This window comes from Rhinatrema bivittatum, chromosome 2, assembly GCF_901001135.1.
Source record: "Rhinatrema bivittatum chromosome 2, aRhiBiv1.1, whole genome shotgun sequence".
NCBI classification, from domain to species: Eukaryota; Metazoa; Chordata; class Amphibia; order Gymnophiona; family Rhinatrematidae; genus Rhinatrema; species Rhinatrema bivittatum.
In genome coordinates, this window is record NC_042616.1 from 395,903,347 (window position 1) to 395,922,118 (window position 18,772).

The 18,772-nt window shown below is 41.0% G+C and overlaps 1 protein-coding gene across 1 annotated transcript in view; it reads right to left on the bottom strand.

Annotated features, from left to right (window-relative positions):
• Positions 1-18,772, bottom strand: part of CTNND2 (catenin delta 2) — a 2,320,710-nt gene that overhangs the window by 1,212,481 nt on the left and 1,089,457 nt on the right. The window contains 2 exon segments of the mRNA XM_029590042.1: positions 869-985; positions 1,523-1,557. Coding sequence (XP_029445902.1) covers positions 869-985; positions 1,523-1,557 — 152 coding nt within the window.

Here is an 18,772-nt window from a genome sequence, read left to right on the forward strand (position 1 = left end):
TGCACAAATGCTTTTCCCTTATGTCCTACAGTTTAGTATACTTCCTGATGAGATACCAATTGAAGGTGGCTTATGAGTAAATATAAATACTTCTGTGGAGAAAGTTGTGCATGCACTTCGGTATCATTTTATCTAGTTTCAAAAAACATAACTTATGACTGAATGCCTTACTGTTCAGATTTACTCACAAGGAAAAATGTGGTTGTCTACAGACTGCATCGACATAGGTTACCTCCGACCACCTGGAAACGGTCTCTGCACAGTAAGGTATCTTATCTGCAAGTTATACGTTTTTGAAACGAGACTAGATGTTGGTGTCAAGGATGTGTGGAAGCTCTTTCCCTTGCTACAGCTCCGATGGTCGAACTCTGTGAAGCACCTGGGTAATCGGGGGCTGTAGGTTGGAGCCCTCCCCGTGGTACCCCACTGAACTGTGGGAATCTCGCAGGACTTCAGTCTGCAGCCCGAGGCTGCAGGCAGCATGCGTTTCACAGGACTGCAGCTTTGGAAGTGCAGGTGCTCCTTCAAGGGAATGGTCTCCTCTTCTTCCAGGGATGGGAGGAAAGGGGTTAACCAGGAGCCACATGGATGCTGAAACAGTAGCAGGCTGAAGACCACTGCCTCAAAGAGGGATGTTTACAGAGCTCCAAACCTATTTTTATAGATTATTCTTTCCACATCCTGTGGCTCTCAATTAATTTATTAATGTGACCTTTAAGAGATTAAAATGTATGTGGAAATTAATAAAGAAATTATAAAAAATACAGGGTATGGGCAAGAGTGCCCTTATCATCTTATTTAGAAAACAACAAGGAGAACTATTTTTTTTTCCAGCATCTACTGTCGTGAAAGAAAAGTAGAGACTTACTTTCACTAGTTGAATAGTCCTGGGGATCAAGTATTCCAGACTCCTGCAGTGATCTAATACAAGAGTCCACAAGTTCTAAACCAGTAGTCAGCTCCTCCTCAATATCCTTCTGACCGTCTGTAACAAGAACACAGGTGAGGAAAACGTTAAAGGAAAGAGGAAAATGAAAAGCAACCAATTACAAATTCTTAGCCAATCAAGAAACCAGACTGGCATTGAGCACAGATTAAAAAAACAGAAGTAAAGCCCACAGCTTTCATGTTTTAGAAATTGCAGAGGCATTCATCTCTTCTGATCAAAAATCAAGACTTAACAATACATCCCCCACCTCCTGACTCTGTCTGCTTTTGTGCCAGTGCCAATTACTTCCACTTCTCTGTGGGGATAATGCAAGCCATGGATGAATAAAGAATTGCACTGGAGGCTAGAGTCTACAAAGTCCCCTCCCCTTCCTGAAATAATAAAACAAAATTAGATTGACCCAATGCTGTGGTACTAAATTCTTATTCCATTTTCAATTTTCCTTCTTCTCCTCTAGCCAACCCTCCCTCCCCTCCCCTCTTCCCATCTACTCCGGTGCCCCTTTTAGAAAAGGAACCAACTGTCATGGAAAAGAAAAGGAATAAATATGGACTTTCCTATAAGACACCGTACCTTGTGTTTGCCAACGAAACTGCTCTTCTGTTGAACTGTAGAAGAGAAAGATAAAAATACTGATCAGCCAAGGGAGGAAGCTTGAGCAGGTTAACTATTCTATTTACACAAAGAAACCAGCGTTTAGAAAGAACATAATGGTGGCATTATCCCTCAGATTTAGACTTAATTTGGTAGCAACAGCGTAAATGTGCCATAGTAACAAGTTAAACCTCTAGTTTACATAAAGAGCGGCTTTTTATGAGTACTATACAGCAACAGAAGGGGTTTCTGTCCTGCGGTGCTTGCACTACTAATGTCAGAGGCCTCATTTCCCAAAATCACCGCTTGCTTGAGCTCACAAATATCCCAAATGACTTAATAGCATACTTCCATATCTTTTCAGCTCAGAAAAGCAAAACAGACGCCTGGTTAGAATTCTGTACATCTTGTATAAGGCTCAATTGCAACTAACATATTATGTAAAACTATGGTATTGTACTCTGAACTTCTAGACCTTAATTTAAAAACCATAGTTTAATTAGCACACATTTGAAGCTTGAACATATAGTAATGCCATCATCAATGCTTATTTGACAGAAATGAACAGATATCTGTTATCTCCTTCGGAGGTCTTACAACTCATCTTAATGGGCATTCCCTAGTTACCTGATTCAACCTGCATTTAAGAATATAAGACCGTGGTGGCAATGGTGAGGGCGGCGAAGCCTGCCTGGCCTCCACTGGAGGAGACAGCGGCAGTAGCAGGGCCAATTGGGCCTTCCAAGCCAGCGGTCCCACCCTAAGATAAATACAAACTCTTCAACTACCCCTTCCTATTTATTGTTTACTTGCTTGTACTAAATGCTCAGTCAATGTAAAAAAAAATCCCTCTGATTAATGACCTGCAAGAGGACTTAAATCCCTTCATTTTCTGTATCACTTAAACCTTAACTAAAAGACAGAGATAATTTTCTCCTAAACCAAATTGCCTGCCCTATGATGTATTTCATTTTTCCTAGAGCTAAAAGAAAAGGTGGGGGGCTTATTAATAATTAGCAAAAAAGACCTTAAGCTGGTACTGTACAAAGTAGAGATTAATCCTCCCTATGAGGTGGCAATTTTTAAGTCACCACAACTAAACATAGGAGTGGTCTACTGTCCTCCAGAAATGCTACAAAACGATTGCTCACCACTGACTGAACTATTCGCCAAGGTGTTTCCATCATCAGAATGAACATTAATTGTAGGAGACTTTAACCTCTAAGTGGACAAAACACTGAGAACCTTAGCCTGTGAAATGTTCTTAGAAGCAATAGAAGCCCTGGGATGGTCACAGTTTGTCTCAAAAGCCACTCATAAAGCAGGTCACACTCTAGACCAGGGGTGGCGAATTCCGGTCCTCAAGGGCCACAAACAGGGCCAGGTTTTCAGGATAACCACAATGAATATGCATGAGATAGTTTTGCATACATTGCAGGCAGAGCATGCAGATCTCTCTCATGCATATTCATTGTGGAGATCCTGAAAACCTGGCCCTGTTTGTGGCCCTCGAGGACCAGAGTTTGCCACCTGTACTCTAGACCTAGTATTTGCGAATACCAGTAATTTGCCTAATCAATACGTTGCACACTATATTTCCCTGTTCTGATTACCAATTAATAAAGGCGGAAATTGCCATCACCAACCAAATCCATTAAAATATAGATAAGCACACTTTCACATTCAGGAAAAAGATAGAGATGGAAGTACTTGCTGAAGCAATAGAAAATAAACTCCATGAAGTAAATAAAACTAATTCCACATTGGCTTTTGAATCCTAGGATAAAACTGTCAATGACATAGCTGAAAACCTTAGTCCTGTCCAGACGAAAACTATTAAAAAAAAAGAATAACTCCAAACATAATAAGCCCCGGTACAATGATGAATTAAGAAGCACTAAACAGAATCTTAGAAAATTAGAGAAACAATGATGGAAATATCCATCTGCTGAATCCCTAGGAAGGAGGAATAGCCTACTGGTTAGAGCAGTGGACTATGAACCAGGAGACCAGGGTTTGAGTCCTGCTGTCACTCCTGGTGACCCTGGACAAGTCTCTTTACCCTCCATTGCCTCAGGTACAAAACTTAGATTGTAAGCCCTCTGGAGATAGGGAAATACCTACAGTACCTGAATGTAAACTGGTGTGATATCTCAATTGAGATCGAATGTCGGTATATAAAAATAATAAATAAAAAAAATAAAATAATAAAATATAAATCTTTCCTTACAACATACTGTACACTAACCAATAAAACAAAAATAGGTTACTATGCTAAGCGATTCACAGGGTTATATTTAATTCTAAACTGCTCTTTGAGGTGGTTAAAAATTTAATTAAAGACCAGACATCTTCCATCTCAAGAAACTACAACTTCACAAAGGCCGCTTGCAATGAATATGCCAACACATTCTTAGACAAAATCAATAAGCTGAAAACACAATTCCCTATCTGTCCAATGGTCCATGTTTGACAGAGTATTGAAACTGGAAATTAGTCAAATCATTACTAACATTAAACCTGCCATTCATCCACGTGACCCAATAGCACCCAGTTCCTTGAAACAAGTACAGGGTGTTATCACTCAGACAATCACACCATTAATTAACTTGTCTCTCTCGGAAGGAACTGATCCAAATGGGTAAATACAAGCTGTGATAAAGCTGATCCTAAAAAATAAAAATGGTAGAACTGATGATTGGAACAACTATCATCCAATATCCAACTTGTCTTTTCTTGCAAAAGTTTTTGAGAAAGCAGTGTTATCCCAGCTTGTAAATCACCTTGAAGATCAAAATATTTTCTCCGCAAATCAATTTGGATTTAGGAAACATCACTCAACTGAGACATTATTCCTCTAATTAATGGACTCAGTTTTACAAGGACTTGAAACAGATAAATCTTATTGTCTTGTGATAATTGACTTAACAACCGCCTTCGACACTGTATACCATAACCTGTTATACCATCAGATGAAAAACATTGGGATCAACATCAGGGTTTTCAGATGGTTCTCTTCATTTCTATGAAACAGAACATTCCAAGTCAAACTGGGCAACCATATATCTGATACTTTCCAGTGTGATAAAGATGTCCCTGAAGGTTCAATCCTTTCAGCAACACTATTCAATATTTACACGCTCCTACTATGTAAATTACTGACAAATCTAGGAATAACTTTCTTCTTGTATGCTATTGACATAGTTTTACATCCCACTCTCCAGATCATTTGAAAATACAGAGTCATAACTCTCTACTTATATAAAAGGAATACAACATGAACTTTCACAATGTAAATTAACATTAAACTGTAAAAAGACTGAAATAATTTGGTTGAGTAGAAACCCATCGATTGTTAAACCACCTGCCCTAGATCTGGGTAATTTTCAAATGAATCCCTCAAATCAAGTACAGGATTTAGGTGTACAACTAGATGAGAACCTCACAATGAAAATGCATATCAGTAAATTAATTAAGACAGGCTAGGCCAAGTTGCCTATACTACATCGGTTGAAACCACAATTAATTTTTGCGGACTTCTGTACTATATTGCAAATTCTAGTCTTCTCAGTCCTTGATTACTGTAACTTACTACTAGGTCTTCCAGCAAGCCACTTAAAAACATTACAACTATTACAAAATGCTGCAGCACAAATATTATTAGGAACCAGGAAATATGATCACATTACACCCTCACTGATGTCACTGCATTAGTTACCAGTACAATCCAGAATATACTAGAAAGTATTAAGGTTAATTTTCAACATCATTCATTCCAATAATATTGGCTTGCTAGGAGTGACACTACAATTTTACAATCCTCAGCGAATACTAAGATCTCAAAATAAAGGACTACTGACTATTCCCACAATACGGAGCACACATCTGACGCAAATAAGAGATCGAGTGTTTTCCATAGCTGGTCCAAAGCTCTGGAATTCTAAGCCTGGGTCACTACATATTTTACCAGACAGAAAATGATTTAAATGTGAATTAAAAACATGGTTATTCAAAACGCATATAATTTAACTTAAAAACATCAGAATATACAGAGATGTGCTTCGGGTAAAACTTTTAAGTCGGGCTTCGTTTTGGGCCACCCTCCCCGCGGGAATTTTGGTTTTCCCGTGGATTGGGGTTTTTTTTTTCAGGGGCCCTGATTTTCAGGTTAGTGCGCGCTAACTTCCATTAGCGCGCACTAACTAAAAAATGAATTTTCCCCAAAATTTCTGAAAAAATCAATCGTTTTTCGGTTCTCCCAAACCATTCCGAATTAGACAATTTCGTTGACATTGCCTAATTCAGGAAAAATGATTGCACATCCCTATACAGAACCTCTTAAGATAAGAAGGACAAAAGATAATAATAGAATCATGAAGAATAAATCAAACAAGAGAATGCGAGATTCTTCAAAACAACCCACAGAGTAAGATGTGAAAACTATCTTTAATTGCCATATGTACTAGATCAATTTAATATGTACTAGAAAATTTAACTTGATAGATGTTTATGCCCAGCTATAAAATCCACTCCTGCATCCAATCTTTGTTTGTCTGTTTGTTGAGTTATAACTATGAATGTCACTTTGTAAGCCATTGTGATTTTTACATGGAACGACGGTATATAAAATTTCTAAAGAAAGAAAGAAATGTCATGAAGAGTCAGGCCAATGGTTCATTCAGTCAAGCATTCTGTCTCTGACAGTGGCCAGTCCAGGTCACTTCAAAAGTACCCTGCAGATACTAATAGGAAAGTCTTGCCATGTTGTATACTCCCTGAAATAAAAGGAGAAGACACCCTATGCTATCTAATAATTGTTTGCAGACCTATCCTCCAGAAACTGGCCCAAACCTTTTTTTAAATGTAGCTATTCTGTTAACCTTGATCACATTCTTTGGCAACAGATTCCAGAGTTTAACTGTTCTTTGATTGACAGAAATATGTTCTTAAATGTATTTTAAATCTGATAGCAGTTAGTTTCCTAGATCTTCTTTTGAATGCTGCTGCGTGTCTCATCAGTGGTGTGGAACATAATGAGCACATTACACCTACTCTTATGAGTCTACACTGGCACAGCGGATGGCATATAAAATAGGAATGACTGTTTTTAAATTGATTAATTCTGGGTCTTGTCCATGGTCCAATACCCTCCCCAAACTGTATCAGCCATCTTGTCTGTTAAGGTCTTCACAGAGAGGGCTATTGACATCCCCTCAGTGATCAGAGGATGTGCTTTTTCTGTGGTAGTTCACGTCTTGTAGAATTATGATAGTGTGTGTTTAAAGACTTTCTGAGGTCTCCTGAAGACATTCCTTCACAGGCAGGCTTATTTATAAGAACAATGGTCCTTGTATCATTCTGAGCCTATCCTTCGAGGCACTGATGGAACTCAAGGGATTCAATATTTATGTTTGTGATACTTGCATGAGATTATCCTCTAGGCATTAATTGAACTCAAGAAACTTTATAAATTATGTGTTGTAATATATCTTTGAATTGTTCATCATTTTGGATATGAATGATTTTATGTACCTTGCTTAGGCTCTTTGTGTTAAGTGATTTAATACATTTTAATAAATGTAAATTTCTCCTAGTCCTAATACTAGGAATAGAGGAGTAGTCTTGTGATTAGAACAGCATGCTAAAAAAGTGAGAAATCAGGAGTCAAATCCTGTGGGAAAGCCACTTCATCATCCGTTGCTCACGTAAAAACATAGGGGACAGTTTACTAAGCCATGGTATTGTCCCGGAAGGGAAAATAGTGTGGGATTTCCAAAGCTACAGTACCAAGCAGTAAGCTTTGTCAATCCCGCGGTATTTTCCCCAGCAGTAAAATGCCGCCAGAGAAAATTCCATGGCTTATCTGCCCCCTCAACACAGAACACGGTGGCCCAAATCCTGGGGCTGCTGTCCTTAGATGCTGCCCAAGTTGTGCAAATCTGAAAAAATAAATGTACTGTCACCCATTCCTGGGTCTTCCCCAAACCCCACCCCCATTATAAATAAAAATGGTTTCCCCCCAACTCTCCCCTTTATTAACTTACGATCCCTGGTGATTTAGTAAAGACCAGAGTATCACCTAGGGCTCTGGGTTCGGCGCCATCATGTTGAAAATGGCACCAAGGAGTCTTTTATGAGGGACTTTATCAAACACCATTTGAAAATCCAGATACACTGTATAAGCTGGCTCACCCTTGTCTAAATGTTTATTCACATCTTTAAAAAATTCTAAAAGACTGATAACAGTTCATCCTTATGCTGAATCATAGAAACATAAAAACATGACGGCAGAAAAGGCTGAATGGCGCATCTAATCTGCCCAGCTGTCCAAATAATTTAGCATTATAATTCTCATCACTTTCTTAGACATCCCCTGTATTTATCCCACGCTTTCCTGAATTCAGATACTGTGTGTGTCTCCACCACGTCCTCTGGGAGGCTGTTCCACACATCCACCGCCCTCTCTGCAAAGAAATATTTCCTAAAATTTCTCTGGAGTCTAGTCCCTTTCAAACTCATCTCATGATCTCTCATTCTAGAGCCTCCTTTCCATTGAAAGAGGCTCACCTCCTGTGCATAGAACCCTTTGAGATATTTGTATGTCTCTATCATATCTCCCCTATCTCACCTTTCCTCTAGGGTATACATGTTTAGATCTTTAAGTCTATCCCCCATAGACTTTACAATGAAGACCACGGACCATTTTAGTAGCCACCCTCTGGACTGTCTCCATCCATGTTGGCTCGTCCCCATTAAGTCTTTGCTATCCATATTCCTAATAATTCTGTTCTTAACAATAGCTCCTACCATTTTCCCTGCCACCAATGTCAGGCTTCCCAGTATATTATTTCCCGTATCACCCTTGCAGTCCTTAAAGATTTACTTGACATTAGCCTCAGATACAGTGGCAGGTTTGAATAAATTACAGATTACCAGCACCAGAAATTTTAGTGATGTCCAAGGGCTCATTCATTCTGCAAACATGAAGTGGTTGCTCCCAAGCACACAACCTTCTTGCTAGGGTTTATATAAATGAGTGTGTTTGCGCAGGGATTCTACGCCACTGATCTTTAGGCCATCTGTTCAAAAACGCAGCCCCGTCTCATTAAGATTGATAGTGACTGTCATCTGATGGTCTTCTATGATAACCAAGAAGATAAATACAATGTGTCATAGACAGGATGGCCTGGTTAAAGGCAACTGGGATCAACACAAAGTAAAAGCAAAAACAAGCAGACATGTCACAGGCTCACAGCACCTTATTAGCACAAAGAAATAACCATGCCTAATATAGCTTTTTTTCCCTTGCAAGTTAAACATGGAAATAACTTTTCTGGTTGTTTTTGCTGATGATTTCAGATAAGTACATGTTAGTTAAATCACATTATAACATCAATATAAGAAGTAGAAAGGATGCCTTTCTATTAAGCAACTCAAAACATTTATTTTTGGGGGTGCACAGTACTGCTTAAAGTCAATAGAATGTTATGGGAGCAAAGCAAGGCTGTGTTGTAGAACATTTGCTAGGATTCTGAGTAAACCCTGACTTTGAATACAGGAAGAATGAAGACCGCATCATGTCTATTTTATTATTTCATTTCCCATATGGTGCCTTTTCCAGGGAAGCTTACAAAATGTTATCAAAAAAAAAAAGAAAGACATGGTATAAAATTAGTCAATAGATGAACTAGACAATGTTTTTTTCCTGGAATTATATAAAGCACTGCATCTAGCGTTCAATATTGCAATGCAATGTAGAGTAGAAATCAGATCACAGTCTACTCTTCTTGTTTTCTCTTGTGCAGTTAATTTTGTAAATCCGGCACTTTAGGATTTGTTAAACACATCAATAAGCTATTATTTTCTTTAAATGCACACACAGAATGAAAGCAACTGCTGGCCATGCTCTATTACGGCTCATTAATGTCCAACAAGAAAAACACCACTTAGTAGTGCTGGCATTACACTAGCACGGCTTCACAAATGAATTGTTGAGCTCTGCTTAAGAGCTACTCTCCTGGAGGCAGCGTTTCAGCTTCTTGAGAGAAGGAAGGCACCATCATCCTGCAACAGCAATACACAGGTGCTGGATTCAGGGCCCCTGATTGCTTGGTTCCAGAAGGAGCTTTGGTGCATGACCTCTCTCTCCCCCCCCCCAGAGCGGAGGACTATTGTCATGACTGGGCTAAACCACTTGTGAAGGGAAATAAAACGGGGGGGGGGGGGGGGAAGGGGGGTGAAATCCCCAGGCATTTCTGAATAAAGGCTTAGGGCTGCAGATCCCAGTCCTTGCTGAATTGGAAGCCCGCCCCCTCCCCCCCCCTTCCAGAAAATTACTCTCTACTGCGTTTTAATGCCTTAATGGGGAGGTATCATGCTGAACGGGGATAATTTGAGAGGGAATGGGGTGGAACGCAGTTCCGGCACTTCTTTTCAGGCTTAAGAGGCAGAGCTGCAGGAGTTTTTCTGCTCCCGTCCCTCCCCGCCAGGCAACCTCTGGGGAAGAGGAGGTGAGCCTGAAGCACACAGAGAAGACAACAGCCACTCTGCTCTCCAATTCAGCCCTTCCCCTCTTGTTCCCCCCTCCCTCCATCCCCACCACATCTCTTCCTGTATTGGAGGGAACAGGGGTGATATGGAAGCAGACACTGCAGAGCTAAGAACAGACACAAAAAGGGGTTGAATAATCACAAGTTTGAAAGCTGTGAGCAGGAGTGCCAATTGCCAAGGCTTCGACCCTGGTCTTGATGAATGGCACTACTGCTTCCTCCAAGGTCTCTGCTGGGACCAGAGAAAACGGAGCAGAGCTGGGACCAGAGAAAGCGGAGCAGAGCTGGCAGGGCATATCAGTTCTGGCTCACTTGAGGAAACCGAACAGAGCTAAAGGTTGTATGGATCACTTATGGCCCCCTCGGACCTTGGAGGAAGCAGAGCTGCTTTCTTTGAGACAAGGGCAGCCACATAGCTTTGATTCAGGTGTGTACACCTGTCCCTAGTCCTACCCCTTTGCACAGTTCAAACCTAGCCCTGGCTCTGCCCATTCTCACCCCCTCCACAGTTCCACTTCCTTTCTGTCTACAAAGTAAGCCCTGATGCTGAAACAATTTCCTGCATAGTCAGCAAGGACTTATTTTGTCCTTCTCGTAGAGCAATTACAACAACAACAACAAAAAAAAAGAGAATGATAAGGCCATGGAGTTCAGTCAGTGGTATATCCCAAGTCATAAAAAGAACCCAGTGAAACCCACTGAATTTGGGGGGAGAAAATAAGGAAACATTTAAGAAAACATTACAATCCAAAGAATGTTTTGGTTTTGTTTATTTTCTCTTGGGGAAGGATGACCAATTTGTCATTCTACTCCCAGTTTGTAGTTTCTCAGATTTTTTACATAGTTCAACTTTCCTCTTGGACCTCTTTTTGTCAGAGATGGGGGATAGTTGCTTCATTGGCAGCATAATCTGAGTTTCTGTTTTCTTCTTCCTTGCACAGACCACCTTGCATCCCCACTTACAATGTGCTCACCACTTTGTCCACTATCATTTAGCCTTGGTTAAGGGGTCTTAATTCAAAGCACGGTGTTTCTCTAGAAAATACTTCTCTCCAGCCTCCTGACCAGAGGTTCCAAAATCAGAGCTCTGTTCAGGTTCAGATTCCTCTAGGAGTGAGAAAATGTAAGCAACTACGCCCTTAAAACTAATTTGTACATCAGATTATCAGTTAAATCGTATAATCTACTGTAGCCATCTACCCTACAGTATGTTACATTTAAGAACATAAGAACATGCCATACTGGGTCAGACCAAGGGTCCATCAAGCCCAGCATCCTGTTTCCAACAGTGGCCATTGACCAATCCAGGCCATAAGAACCTGGCAGGTACCCAAAAATTAAATCTATTCCATGCTACTGTTGCTAGTAATAGCAGTGGCTATATTCTAAGTCAACTTAATTAATAGCAGGTAATGGACTTCTCCTCCAAGAACTTATCCAATCCTTTTTTAAACACAGCTACACTAACTGTACTAACCACATCCCCTGGCAACAAATTCCAGAGTTTAATTGTGCGTTGAGTGAAAAAGAACTTTTTCCGATTAGTCTTAACTGTGCTACATTTTCATTTTCCTTTGAAAATTCTCCTGTTTGGATTTAGCCATAAACAGGTCATTGGAGACTTTGGCAAGTACTGTTTCTGTGGAATGTAGAGAGTGAAAACCAGACTGGAGTGGATCAAGAATGGCTTGAGATGAAAGAAAGTCAAGACAGCGATGGTGATTAGCACATTCAGGTACTTTGAAAGCAAAAGGGAAGAGGGAGATGGAACAGTAACTGGCAGGGCAGGCAGGGACCAGTGAGAGATTTTTGAGGAATGGTATGATCATCACTGCATGTTTGAAGGCAGCAGGATCAGTAACAGTGGAAAGTGATAGATTGAGGATGTGACAAATGGAAGGAAAGACTGCAATGGAAACAGAGCTGAAGAACTGGGTGGGAATGGTGATAGTGGAACAAGTAGTGAATTTGGAGGAGGAGAGAAGATAGACAGTATCCTCCACTGTGACTTGATGGAAGTAATCAGCCATAGCGTGGGCAGACAGTAAAGGAGGGGTAGGAGACGAAGGAAATTTAAGGAGGGAATCGAATGTGGCAAAAAGACTGAAAGGAATAAACACAAGAGAATTTATCAGATGGACATAGTAGTCTTGCTTGTCAAGTGCAATAGCAGACTGGAAGGAGGTCAGCAGGAATCTGAAAGGTATGAAGTCTGCACAGGAATAGGATTTTAGCCAAAGAAGGTTTGCAGATCAGGCACAAGAATATAGGAAGCAAATTCTGGGGGTGAGCCAAGCCCTGGAGTATTGGTGCCCCTTACAGATCAGGTAAGGTGAAGAGCAAGAGTGTCTAAAGCAGAGGAATATATAGTGTTGTAAGAAGAAATTGCTTCGTCCACTGAATCACAATGTAGGGGAGGAAAGGAGAAAGGAAATAGTAGTGGAGAGGATGCAAGGGTTGACAGCCTGGGATTTCTGAAGGTATTGGTGGTGACTGGATATGACTGTGGGGGGAGGGTGGTTTAGTGTGAAAGTTATCAGATGATTGAGAAAAAAGGAAAAACTGAGAGACAGCAATTGGAAGAAAGGGCTAGGTCAAGCTAGTGGCTGTGCTTGTGAGTAGGGGCAGTAGAGCAGATCTGGAGATCAAATGAGGAGGTTAAGGAAAGGAGTTTGAGGCACAAGAGTCAGAGTGGTCATCAACATGGAGGTTAAAGTCACTAAGAATAAGGGAAGCGAAAGATGGGTCTAGGAAGAAATAAAGTCAGGAATCAAAGTCAATTAGAAAGGAGAGGGATGTCTCGGGAGGTCGATAAATGACAGCTACCTGGAGAGGTAGTGGGATGAATAGGCAGATGGAGTGGGCCTCAAAGGAACATAAAGAGTGGATTTGAAGTGGAAGAATGGATTAAAACCTGAAGAAGGGGAAGAGCAGCAGTCCACCACCATCACCTTGGCCTAGTATGTGAGATATATGGAAAAAAAGATAACCTCCATGACAGAGAGCAACAACTGAAGCAGAGTCCTCAGAGGAAGGCAAAATCTCAGTCAAGGCAAGAAAATGAGTATGAGAGATAAAGAAGTCATGAATATAGGCAAGCTTCTTGGAAATAGAGTGGATATTCTGCAGGAAGCAAGAGAATGGAAGAGAAGAGAGAGGGAGATGGGAAATAGTAATAAGATTGGAAGGTTAATGGTTTGATATGCTCTGATGGGGTGAAAGCTGCCTCAAGGACCAGGATTGGGTGTGATATCTGCAGCTGAGAGTAGGAGGAGGAGCAGGAGACTGTGTAGAAGAGAGGTAGAAGTGTGACGACAGCAACAAGGACGAGATGCTATCAGAAAGAGTGGAGATGGCTGGATGAGAGGAAGAAAACTTTGAAGTTCAAAAGCAGTGGACAATGCAGATAAGATGAGTTAAAGAATGTAGGGAATGAGAAAAGTGGAGTTGGTGTTAGTAGGGAATACGATTGGGGAAGATTTCCATAAAGAAGAACAAATGTAGTGGAGTCATAGGATAAAAAAAGAAGCCTGCATACTCCATGGTACATGGCCAGTGGCTTGAAGTATGTAGGGTGGGAGCAGCTGAGGCCCGAGGTGGATTGTGGTGACTTGTGGAGTTGACCACTGAGGCAGCTGGGAAAAGCAAGCAGATGGGTTGCAATCTCCCCATTACCAGATTCTAACATATAGGTCAGCGCTTCACAACTTTTTACCCAATATGAACCCATTTTAACCCTAGAAAATGCACACTACCCAGACGACCAAAATAAAATTACATACCTCTATTCCCCACTTCCCTCCCACATCCTCACTCTATTAACCCACTCATCAAAACTGGAAAGCAGCAGCCGCAATGCATGCTCAAGGGCCTCTAAACAGGTTTCCAATCTAACAAGAAGTCTGTGCAGGAGGAGGGTGCAGGGTCTCTGAATGCTCACAGGCCCTGTGCTGACTGCCACTAATGGTTGCAAGTTGGAGTGGAAATCCCGTTTGTAAACCATCAATGTTGTTGCACCTAATGCTGATCTTGTATTGGTTATGTAGATATGAAGCAGTTTGGTGACTGAAGTGATAGTTGGTTCCCCCAGATTCAGAAGCTGGCATAGATTATTTAATTAAGCAATGGAATGAGTCAATTTTATGATTTTCTATGAGTTTGACCCCTTAAAGTGGTTTCAAAAGTGTAGACAGTCTTTGCCATGGTATGGAAATAAACTCCAAGCTATGAAAAGAGATATCCAGTGGTTGGAGCTCCAGTGAAAAAAACACTTGTCTTATTTCTGATCAGATGTGTTGGACAGAATTGAACAATAAGAATAGAAGTTTACTATTGAGAAGAAAAAGGAATCAATTTCTAAATCTATTAGGTTTGCTAAAATGTTAATAAGGAATCATTTAAGATAGTTAGATATTTACTAGTTCAGCCCCCTGAGAGAGGGTATAATATTCTGACTCCATAATGTATTAGGTTTGCTTCTCTTTTTATAAGAAGATTCTTGCTTTGCTAAATCAGCTGAATGATTTTCAAAAAAATAGCATTTTGTAACAGAAGAATGCCTTTCAGGTCATTATTTCACTCTGTAGCCACCTCAGCTGTGGAATGATTTATCACTGTCAACTAAATCAGAATTAAATTACTTAAAATTTCATAATGTATTTATTTAAAATCTTTTATATACCGTCATTTAATAATGCACCATCACAATGGTTTACATATAGGCACATATATTTAGTTCGGTTACAAAGGTATCTACAAAAGTGCCATTACAATAAGTTATAAGATAGGTGGCATGGATGTAGTCCACGTATATGATTAATAGGGTAATCATACAAGAGTTGTGTTTAAACTGGAGTTCTCTAACATAATTATTGAGTATAAAATGAAAAAATGTGGGACCACGCTTCTAGGTAACCTTGTTCTGTGTTTTTCATTCTCCTTTCTCATTGTGAAATGCTTTTCTGAATAGCCAGGTTTTTAAACTTTTTTGAAGCTTTTTGGATCACACTGTAATCTTGTCTCTAGTGGCAATGTGTTCCATAATGTTGGACCAGCCAAAAATAGTTCTCTCTCTCTCTAACTTGTGTTAGTTTCGCTGTCTTTACCGAGGGGATGGTTAGTAGAGCTTTATTGGCTGATCTCAGCTTTCTTTGGGGTACATGTAAGCGTAGCGCTGTGTTTAACCAGTCAGCTTTACCTTCATTGATTAGTTTGTGAATTATGCAAAATGTTTTAAATTGCACTCTCTGCTGTATTGGTAACCAGTGTAGTTCGGCCAGTGTTTGAGTAATGTGGTCTCTTTTGCTCTTGCCAGTGAGTGTTCTGGCGGCAGAGTTTTGTAGGACTTGTAGTGGTCTTATTGTTGAATACAGTAATCCCAGAAATAGTGTTACAGTAGTCTGTACTTGTGAAGATAAGTGCTTGTAGGACTGTCCTGAAATGTTTCTGGGTTAGTAGCGGTTTCAGCCTCCTGAGGACCATAAGTTTGGCATAGCCTTCTCTGACTTTCAGTGATATGTGTTGTTTAAGGCTAAGTTCTGTGTCAATTATTACCTGGCTACTTTCTAAGGAGATGTGAGTCTGTTAGGTGGAACTCACCAGGATGTGGTTTCTTCATATCTTGGGTTTTGCAGCACTTTTATGTCAGTTTTATATTATACTGATATGTGACTTGATTTTGTTTATGTAATTATGGATATTTAATATTTTAAGAGGCTTTTATTAGTTTTGACTATATGTGGTATATAAATTTAATAAATAAAAACAAAATAATAATAACTGAACACTGTACTCAAGTAATCCAGCAGAAACTCAGAAAAAGAGGGTTAGAAGAACATACATAGCACTGGTACAAGCAAAATAAAGGTTCTTACTCTCTCTTTCCTCAACATGCACTGCACTAAGTGCAATTGAAATGTGAAATCATGAAAACCTAACCAAACTAAAACAGTTGTGCTTCGTGGGTACAAAATTCAAAATGTCCGCCAGGGCGCAAAGTACAGCATGCTTAATTTTCAAAGGGGGGGTCCGTGCGCATTTTCCCTCTGATAATTGTCCACAGGTACAAAGGAACCACAGACTATGCACCTGCTTTTCCTGTGTGTATAATTCCTACGTAGATCTGAAAATACAATGTAGCCGCCTTCTCTTCCGATGCCCCACAAAACCAACCCTGGGAATGCCTCCCCCTCAATCCAGCTACAAGTATGCGAACTAAGGAAACCCCTCCCACCCCATCCCATCCCCTTCGTACAGCTTTAGCCGGATTGACCGAAAGCAATTTTCAGAGAGGCCAAGTTACCCCTGCCCCCTCCCCCCCCCCCCCCCCGGAAATGACTTTGAAAATTCCTTTCCAGTATGTTATCTTCTAGGTCATCCATCCCAGTCCCCACCCTCAGTGCTACGAGCCCCACCAACCTGCAGCAGAATATCCTTCTGACAAAGAATATTTGGGCAAAGATTTTATCTGATTACATTTTCCAAGGTCCATTGATTGGGAGCGGGCTAGTCAACTGACAACCGATAAAAGTGTAACAGGGATACCTGGCTAAAGCCCCCCCCCCCCCAGGCATCTGTAGTAAGAAACCCCAGAGGTCCCAGCCAGGCATCCTGCACAGATCCTGTACCCAGATTGGGCTAAGCATAAAACTGACGCCTGTTGGAGCCTTTATTCAGGTCATCACTCGTGGTCTGCCTAGCCTGTGACAGGCCTACTGTAGGCAAAGCCTCTTTTTTTTTTTTATCTTCTATAAAGCTGAACTGAAGCTCTGATTGTTTTAACTGCTGAAACCAAGTTGCTATATTTTCCCTTGTAAAAGGACATTTTTTTGTTGTCTTGAACAATGCCCTGGCCTGGCTGAGTTGTTTTCATACTCAAATTCTGTACTCCCTTCCCCCCATCCTCCCAGAGAGATCTTAAAGGAAATGAGGAAAATCTTCATTACATATTTTCCCTTGCTTTTGACATTTTTAATTAAAATATTTGTCTTTTTTTTAAATACACTTTATTTAACTCAAAAACCAATTAAAGCGTTGGTGAATTTACAGACAAATGTCCAAAAAGTGGGGACCTCAAGAGTACAGCTGTTCACTGGTCCCCTCCAAATAATCCATGAACCTCCAAGCACCCCTATGTTCTGATTCTCCACTTTTCCCCCCACTCCTCCTGTCGGTTTCACATTTGATGCCAGCTCTACATGACAAGGGACTTCCTGCAAGGACGTCAGCATACGCTGACCAGCACCACAGTGACAGGCACTGCATGTACACACATCCTGGCCCACTGCTCCCTTCACAATACAGAGGAAGCCCAGCGTCACTCAACTAGCAGCTTTCAAATGGACCAAAAATATGAATTACGGCTTTTCCAAATTTATATTGTTCTCCTCTGTGACAAGCTCTAAGCACCTTCATGGTATAAACAATAACGAGAGTACGTCCCACTCAAGGATTCATTTCTGTCGGGGGGGAAAAAAAACAAAACAGTTGGCAGTAAATGCCATGGTATATCCCACACAGGTTTGGCTATTTGTGGTCCGCATTGTCCCATTTACTGAATCACAAATATGCATTTATTGTGTAGCTAGTAGAAAAAGTTTTAAACAATTCATTAGAGACAGTCGCTGCTGTTCCATCAACATGAAATCACCATGATTTTACACTTCAGCAGTGGAGAGCCTCTGTCTGTCAGCAGGAAGAGTTGGAGAGGTAGCGGGGAAATGCTCACATTTCAAACATTTTGCCTAAACATGGCAGCACACTGTCCCAGACTGCACTATTATAGAAATGCCACTTTTATCCCCTCTCCCCCTCCCGTGCTGCTAAAAGTTAGACTGATGCGTGAGAGCAGAGAACTGAAAGGAAACGGAGCATAGGTGCCCCCCCCTGTCAAAGAGAACCTGAAAGGAGGTTTACTACAAACTGAAAAATAATCTATGAATGCAAACGTAGAGATGCCAAGTTACCCAGTTCCAGGAGAAAGGCTTTTAGGCTAGTGCTGGTTCTGAATTTATATCCAGAGTGGTATTTGTAGTTTCTAATTCTGCTCATTAAACTCAGTTCTGCAGGTTCCAGAAAGAATCAGGATGGGGTTGTCAGAAATCCAGGTCTGGCCTAAAATCTGCTATCACATACTATGCTCTGCTTGGTTATTGGAAACAGTACTGGTTTTAAAAATCAGTGTGATGCTACGATAATAGGAACCCGATGTCTAAAGTCAATGATGGATTGCATTTTTTTTTTTGCCATCCGTAGGTCCTGTTGGTGCCGCCCCTCCCTCCACAAACTTAAATCCAATGCCTTAATCACCAATTCTATTCCCCTTCTCTCCCGTGGGGCACTGCTGTCCGTCATATCCCCCACCACCACCTCGGAACACCAATGTTCATCCTCCTTCACTCCCTCCATTCCTCTCATGTGCATCCTTTCCCTTTCCTTTCAAAGGCTTTCAATGTTCCAAACACCTCTCCCTCCTCAGTCCCGTGGCTCTCTGATGCCTGTCCGATCCTCCCTGAGGACCCCAATGTCTGATCCCTTCCTTGTCGAGCTCATGAACAGACAAGAGTCCTCATGTGCACAGGGTGGAGAGGAGATCATCTTTGGAGGAGGAGGGTAGTTTGGGCAGGGTGCAGCTTGTGTGCATACATTATTGGGGCTGATGCAATACTCTGCGCTTAGCTGA